The 8,358-nt window shown below is 41.5% G+C and overlaps 1 protein-coding gene across 1 annotated transcript in view; it reads left to right on the top strand.

Moving 5' to 3' along the window:
- Positions 1–5,044: 5,044 nt before the first annotated feature.
- Positions 5,045–8,358, top strand: part of HIVEP1 (human immunodeficiency virus type I enhancer binding protein 1) — a gene marked incomplete at its 5' end in the record, with an annotated part of 30,947 nt that continues 27,633 nt past the window's right edge. The window contains 1 exon segment of the mRNA XM_010153591.1: positions 5,045–8,356. Coding sequence (XP_010151893.1) covers positions 5,045–8,356 — 3,312 coding nt within the window.

Below are 8,358 nucleotides of genomic sequence, written 5' to 3'. Positions count from 1 at the left end.
TTGTACCCATTACCCCTTGTCCTATCACTACAGGCTCTTGTAAAAAGTCCTCTCCCAGTACCCTTGTAGGTCCCCTTCAGATACTGGAAAGCTGCAATGAGCTGCAATGTAATCTAATACAAAAAAAGAAAGTTAAGCCCTGCTATGTTTAATATAAGTTCTGGTGCCCTTACGTTTGCTGGCAAGACATATTTCTTTGTCTCATAATTATTTTCTTTACTTATTCATGGAAACAGAGTGAGTGGAGTGATTCATGAGTGCTTTTGATAGTTTCAGTGAAATCCAAATTAAGTAAGTGTCAGATGTAAAGAATATTTTGAGTACATGAAGACACTGGGAAGCTTAGCTTTAATTGGAAGATGATCCTTAGTAATGGTCTCTCTTATGAAAACCCTTCCACCTTTGGATCACTACCATTGTTAGGTGTCAGAGTAACTTTTCAGCTGTGCGTTTAAGACATGAGATAGTATTTGAAGGGTTTCAGAAGAGGCTTGATCTTACTTGAAGTGCCCTGGGAGCCAAAGTACAGATTTAGGAGATGAAGTTTAGGCACTTGGATTTGAAAATCTCATCTCTTGTTTGCAAGCCTTCGGTGATATTTTTTTTTTTTTAAATTCTGCAACATAAAGCAAGAACATGAGATGGCAATTGTGCCATTGGTTGGACTGTAGGGGCAGGCAGTGGTCGCTTGCTCCTTTTTTCACAGGGTAGCACCGGGGGAGAAGGGAGCCTGGTGCCTTGCTTCAGTTCCCTCTTACTCTCTTCCCTTTTTTTTTTTAAGTGCAAGCACGTAGCTCTGTTAGAGGGGAGAGAAAGAGAGTGGGTGTTATAATAACACGTAGGCTTTGAGACAGGCAGTTCTGGAAGTTACTTAAACAAAACCATTGAGATCGTTTTGTCAAGACACTGTCTAGTTCACCAGTAAATGCTTTGGAAGAAAAAATCAGATCGCTTATACCTTTCCTTTCTTTGCTGCCTGAGTTACTCCGCCAGATTGCTATCTACACCATCACACTTCTGCTCTTTTGCTCTGTTTCCTGTGCATGGAGCAAAGTGCGGCAGTTATAGGTGAACAAAGTCATGTTTAGAAACACCAGTTTTTCTTGTCATGTTTTGAGGGCAGAATTCATACTGAACCATAAGAATTAAACAGAGAATCTTGATAGCAAAGCCAACCAGGCAAAGCACAAAAGAGATGCTCCCGTGTCCCTGGGATGTGAAAATTGAGTGCTGAGCACAATGGCACTGTTTCGTCTTCTCTTGGGCTGGGTAACGTAATCCCATTTGGTGTAATACAGCTTATGAAAAAGGTACTTTTTTTAGGTATCTGGTTGAGGTGACAGCATTTCTCAACAACACCACTTCACCACCTGAGAAAAAGGAGAATTATCGCCGAAGGACGAGAAGGGCTTTGTGTTTGCGGAGGCAGATGAGCAGAGCGCATGGAGTGGCAAGGAGAGAAAGAAAAGCAGATCAATGTAGTCTCTTGTGGTTTGTTTTTTTTTTTCTCCACGTGAGGATGTTTTTACATTCTCTCTGTTCAGTGTCAGCTTGTTGATGTGGGTACGCGGCCCTGGCAAATTACCACACTCCTGAAAGTTTGTAGCTCTGAAAGGCAGAGGAGCGTTTAGCATTCTAGGACTGATGCTTTCCGCCAGTTTTGTTGTTGCCTCTAGAAATAGTGATGCAGTTGATCTTTGTGCAAGCATGTAGCTGTAGATTAACAAATGTGGAATGGAATATCTTCAGCATAAACCCAGAACACAAAAAACCCTTACATACAAAAAGGAACGAAAAGCTAAAAATAAGTGAAACTAAGTTGTTAGGGATTCCTTTTTTCCCCAAGTAGGTTAGAAATTTGGTTGTTAGCAAACGTGAGGTGAATATTTCCATTAACAATAAGGATTTCTAAGTTATCAAGGAGTAAAGTCGAGCACAGGACTTCAACTATTGTTAAGCCTTGTAGAGCCACTGTTACAAAAGTACATTTTACAATATTTTAGAGAGAGGTACACTGAAGCAAACCTGCGACTCCATCTCTGGAATGACAAAAGATGTAGAATCGGGAATCCAAGTAAGGAACTAGTTTTCATTATTTCTGTGGACTGGTATTTCATTGGTATAGAAGCAGCACAATTAGTGGTTGTGAAGACTAAAGAAAATTACTATTTCTGTGCATAATGCAATGCATAACTTGCCTTTGTTCTTTTTCCTTTTCAATTTCTCGAATGATTCTTATGGTTTGGCATGTGTTGAAAAACATTTTTTAAAAAGTAAAGCATTAAGTACCTTATGGAAGAATCTGATCTTGTATTCATAATGAATTCATATTTTTAATTATTTGATTGGTATGTGACAGAGATACATTTTTACTTTCTTTAACGCTGCCTTAAGCCACATTACATCTTTCAGCTGTGTTGGTTTCCAGTTCACCAGCGTGGTACAGGTTGAGTGTGCTTGTTCCTCTGCAGTGTATAGTTGAACATCAGGAATAGTAGTTATTTAATGGTCTGAGGCATCAGGAAGCAGCACATCATTTGAATGTTCAATTACCGTAGTACGAAACACCTTAGTCTGTGTGTACGTTTGTCTGCTTGGACGTTCGCAATTCCTGGCACTCTTACCTTCCCAGCTATGTGTAATCTGCCCAGCTCTTCCCATAGCACTCCGGTACAAACACCGGCAGTATGATCGGTGTGGAGGCGTGACTGTGATGGGATAAAAGCTGCGGTGTGTGCATAAAAGGAACCAAATTACTTATGCTCAATTAACATTGCCACGCTTCAGAGATCACCAAACCATGGCTAAAAGCACCCTTTTATATAATTACTTTGTTATTTTCTCTTTGATTCGTGTAAAATTGTTTTTTGCTGTTACTGAAGAAAAAACAGTTGCCGTAGACTAGGAATTTTTAAAGAAATCAACGTTAAAAATATTGGTGATAACTTCTTAGTGTAAGCCACTCATTTAATTGTGAAGCAATGGAAAGGACAAAACATCTCGATGGCAGACAGAATGTTAAATCCAGTCTAATACGAGTAGGCTTTGATGATAAAGAAATAAATGCAAAGTTCGTTTAAAGGTTAAGTGAACAATTACCGCAGAAACGTCTTTCTGGGTGCAGAAGAGAAGCATGAAATCCCCATAACCAGGAAGATTCGGAGTTCTGCTGAGGGACTCTAACATCTCATTTATGGGACTGCAGAATGTGACAAAACAGTCTCTTAGTCTTCACATTTCTTCTAGTCAGTCTGTGAGAGGAAGAGATCAGGTTCTGCAGAACTTCCATATTTGCAAAACACTGTGTGATGTGTAGTCTTTAATCTTTCTGTTTGCAAGGAAATGCAGTCCTGAATATCCATTCACCCTAAATCAATATATGTGTACGTTAAGTTGGCATCAGGTTGGAAATGGGAACTTCTGAGTGTCTGGCATTAGCACACATCCCGGTTGGGTTATGCTCTGGCATGGAAAAAAAATAACAACATCTTGACTTTCTCTTCCTTCTGATCCCTTTGCATGCTCTTTGGCTAGACAAGCTTTAGGCATTGCCTGGATTTCCTTTAAATGGAGCAGGAATTTAACCCTGGATTCGTCATCTCCAATATCTCTTGTCAGATGCCCACTCTGCGTTTGCTTTCCTCCCACCGCAGTGTAGAAGCCAGCTGGTGTTTCTGCAAGAGGATAGTCTTTGTGCCACTCGGAGGCAGCTATAGGGTTGATGGGTACTAGGAAGCCTGAGCTTTCTCACCTTACCTTCGTGTGAAGTTGAGTGTGAGAATTTTGTCCTTTTACATGTTGCCTTATGGCTTTTCTTTACCCAGAAGTGCATGTAAACCTCTGTTCCTGAGTAACTCTGTGCAGGTAAACATACTACGTGGAGTTACTCAGTACGGCTTCCCAAAATGTGTATGCAGCTTAAACCTTTTCAGAGGCATCAGCCCTCCAGTCACATCAGATTCTTCCTTTATTTTGAATATTGGCAATCAGATGAATACTGTTTGGCTTCCTCTACACTACCAGTGATGGGAGCTGAGCAGTGGCTATGACTGAGTGGATGTTAGTAAATTCTTTTTTTTTAAAACTTCTTTCCTAATAGAATAAATATCCCACTGTTGAGGTAAACAAAGGTGTGGAACAACAGCTACCTGTAAAAAAAAAATAGGCTTGTAAGCATCAACACTGAAATTCAGTCTATATGTAATTGTTACAGAGGAAATTGGACTCTGTACAAATAAAAGTACTTGCTACAAAATTATTCTGCTGAATAATATTCCAATTCATTTGCTCTTCACTACACCCCTGAAACTCCGCATGCATACCTGCTTAAAATCAGCAACAAGTGTAGCCAGTAATGAAATAATTCAAATTTAGTTTATTTTGTTTCATGATGCACAAAGAGAAAATCATTTAAGTGTGACTGATTTTATTCATCCACAGTAGTTGCTCATCTGAAATGCTACTGAAGTTCAGTAATTGGAGCTCTGAAATACAGTATTTGACAGATGGTGTGGGTGGTTGTGCCATTTCCATGATAAATCTACTTACAAATATAACCATGAGGAAGTTGTCTTCATTCCTTGACTACTGCAAGGTATAGATGGGAAAAAAAAGTGACAAACACGACATGAAAACAGATTTGTGTCTTGGTTCTTCATTTTCCTGCTATAATGATTTGAATTTTTAAGAAGTGCAAGGGAGAGGTTTCTTTTTACTTTATCTGAAAAGGAGTTGCTGTGAATGCTAAAATATTCTTTCAGTAGCTTTTCTTTTCTTACATTTCGTTTGAAGGTTTTCCTGTGGCGAATTACTTTTGTAATGTCTTACAGCATCAGTTAGAAAGCATTGCTCTTTTTAGATGAAAACAAAATAGATCATTGCTAAGAGACATTTACTCATTAAAAAAATATTGAAGGCTGGAGAAGTGGACAGTCCTGTTGCCCCAGGGCTTACTGTTGAACCTTAGAGATGATAAATTGGTATAAATAAAAATAGACTGCATTATCCAGTTTTAATATTCTTTTTTCACTCTCTTTCTTCACAGAAATCACTGATGCTGGTACTAGAGGAACCCAAGATACAATTAAGGGTGTGAAAAGAAAAAAGATTGTCACTGAAAACCATCTAAAAAAAATACCAAAATCGCCTTTGAGAAGCCCCGCCGAAGCCAAGGTTAAGCAAAATGTAGACCCTTCACCGCTAAAAGCTCTTCCAGATGCCTCCAAACATGCCACAGCACCGGATCACCTACCGGTGCAAAATGGAAATCAATGTACCAAACAAAAGGGGGGAGCGCTTAGTAGTGAGATAAGTGTAGAAACAACCAAAGCTGAGGCATCAATGCAGACAAAGCTTCCGTTGACGCATCAGCCCTTAGATTTGGGCAAACAAGCAGTGGAGGATACTGATGCAAACCAACTGAACTCACCAGAGAAGTCATCCCTCTCAAACTCCCCATCAAGGAAAACAAAGACTGACGGTAATGAATGTATTCATTTTGTTGATTGCGGTACGTCATCCCCATGTACGCGTACCGCATTCGATGTCTTACTAAAAGCTATGGAGCCTGAACTGAACACCTTAGCACAAGAGTGCCCCCCTTACGGGATGCAGTTAGAGAAACTGAGACCAAATAAAACTGTAAGCACCTCTTCTAGTCTCACGTCCAATACGATGAGCGTCCAAAATCAGTCCGCTTTGTCACAGCGTGAGTTTGCAGCTGGACCTCACTATTACCCCTGTACGTTGAACAGTGTGCATGTAGCAACAACAACCAAGACTGGACAAGCACAAGGCCAATTGGTTTCTCATTCGCAAGACCTTATTACTAAACCCAGTCAACAAAATCACCAGGTTGTGATGTGTCCAAGTTTCACTAGATCGCTGGTGCAACAGCAGACTCAAGAAAACCCCAAGCTCCAGCAGATATACAGCATAGCAGTAACTTCGTCTGTCGTTCACACCTCCTCTTCCACTGTAACTCAGGTTTTTCCTCAAAACCAGTTAGTAGCTAGTTCGTCTTCACCTTTGTCAGGTTCAACACACTTGTCTATAGGTCCCATGTATAATTCAACCCAGATAGCATCAGTTGTAAACCACGGTGTAGAACAAATATGTAGCCTCTTGAAAGACCAGAAGCCTAAAAAGCTAGGGAAATACGTCTGTGAGTATTGCAACCGGGCCTGTGCCAAGCCCAGCGTTCTCCAAAAGCACATCCGATCCCATACTGGAGAGCGACCGTACCCTTGTGTGACGTGTGGGTTTTCATTTAAAACCAAAAGCAATCTGTACAAGCACAAAAAATCTCATGCACATGCTATCAAACTTGGACTTGTCCTGCAGCCAGATTCAGGTGGCCTCTTCTTATCTCATGACTCGGACAAAGCCCTTAGCATTCATTCAGATGTGGAAGAAAGCGGTGAAAGTGAAGATGAAGGCACTGCTGATGAAAGACAAGATGATCAAGAGTTGGAACCTGCACAAATAGTGAAAGTCATTTCGGGTGCAGAAATGTTACAGAAAGGAAGCCCTATTCCATTAAGCAACCCAGATTGTATACCAGGTGACTCTTCAGTACATGATACAGAACCTCAAGTAAGGGCAGCTTTACCAAAAGTAGTAGTTCATCCTGTAAATGTTTCTCCGTTAAGGGCCGATAGCCCAAAAGTGACAGAACCAGCACCCGAGCTTGCTGCAGCCCAGAGAAAAGGAGATTTTAAAGTGACAGCTCTTCCATCAAATTTAACACATACAGCCTCATTCAAGGAGAATGACACAAAGCAACATCAGAAAGCAGAAATGGGCCTGGTAGAGGAACAGCTGGGTTCTGCAGTAGGAACGGTGCATGCTCAGCTCCAGAGACAGCAGGCAACTGAGGGTTCCCAAGATCAGCAAGGAAAATGTCTTTTGAGCCCTAGAAGTTTAGGTAGTACTGATTCTGGTTATTTCTCTCGTTCTGAAAGTGCCGATCAAACGATGAGCCCACCAGCTCCTTTTGTAAGAGGACTGCTGACCTCTGAGAAAGATCCCAATAAAAACCTGCCCTGTGTGCCACGAGCAAGTGGCATGGTAGCATCAGTAGTGCAAACTGTTTGTGCTGAAAAAAATCTGATTCTCGCCGGCCAAATGCGACCTCCCATGGCAACAAAAACTCTGGAGGAGCGTATCTCAAAGTTAATTTCTGATAATGAAGCTGTTGTGGATGACAAACAGTTAGATAGTGTGAAACCAAGAAGAAAATCTCTTTCAAGAAGAGGAAGTATAGATTCACCAAAATCCTACATATTTAAGGATTCTTTCCAGTTTGATTTGAAACCCATGGGAAGAAGAACTAGCTCAAGCTCGGATATACCAAAGTCTCCTTTCACACCCACTGAGAAATCAAAGCAAGTTTTTCTTCTTTCTGTACCATCCCTTGACTGTTTACCTATAACACGAAGTAATTCCATGCCTACTACCAGTTACTCAGCAGTACCTCCAAATGTAATACCTCCCCCTCATCCCCTTCGAGGAAGCCAGTCGTTTGATGATAAAATTGGCTCGTTATACGATGATGTTTTTGTATCGGGACCTGCTACTCCGCTGAACCAAGGTGGACACCCCCGGACCCTTGTTAGACAGGCAGCAATAGAAGATTCTTCTACTGGTGAAAGCCAAGTTCTTGGACCAGTGCGATCTGTAGAAGAAAGTTATCTGGGGTGTAATTTATCAAACGAATCTTTATTGCAAAGGAGCAAGTCCCTGGCACAAGGATCAAATTTAGAAAAAACTAAGAAGTCCCCTCAGGTGCGAGGAACAATGTTTGAGTGTGAAACCTGCAGAAACCGATACAGAAAGCTGGAAAATTTTGAAAACCACAAGAAATTTTACTGTTCAGAGTTGCACGGACCTAAAACTAAAGCAGCAATCCGAGAGCCTGAGCATAAAACTGTTGCAAACAGTACACAGCCTCAAATTCTACACTACAGAGTCACTACTTCAACTGGTGTCTGGGAGCAGACACCCCAGATAAGAAAAAGGAGGAAAATGAAAAGTGTTGGCGATGACGACGACCCGCAGCAAAATGATACAAGCGTACCATCAAAGAACGCAGAAAGCCAAGGCAAGGCAGCAAATTCTTCCGGTCTGTCAAAACACGGCGTGGCGACAGTGGTAGGATCGCAGCAGCCGAGCAGCCTTCTGCTTCAGAGCTCCCAAATGCAGCTTGTGGCCCAAGCCACGGATCAGACTGCCGAGCCAAAGATGGCCCCACTCACTGAAAAGCAGGCGAGTTCGGCTGTGCAAGAAAAGGTGGAGTTGAAAAGACAAGGGACTGGCATTTCAGTAATACAGCACACCAATTCACTGAGCAGAAATAGC

The sequence above is a fragment of the Eurypyga helias genome, unplaced genomic scaffold, assembly GCF_000690775.1.
Source record: "Eurypyga helias isolate BGI_N326 unplaced genomic scaffold, ASM69077v1 scaffold17556, whole genome shotgun sequence".
Lineage (NCBI taxonomy): Eukaryota > Metazoa > Chordata > Aves > Eurypygiformes > Eurypygidae > Eurypyga > Eurypyga helias.
The sequence above is the reverse complement of the archived record's forward strand: the minus strand, read 5'-3'. Positions and strand labels throughout refer to the sequence as shown.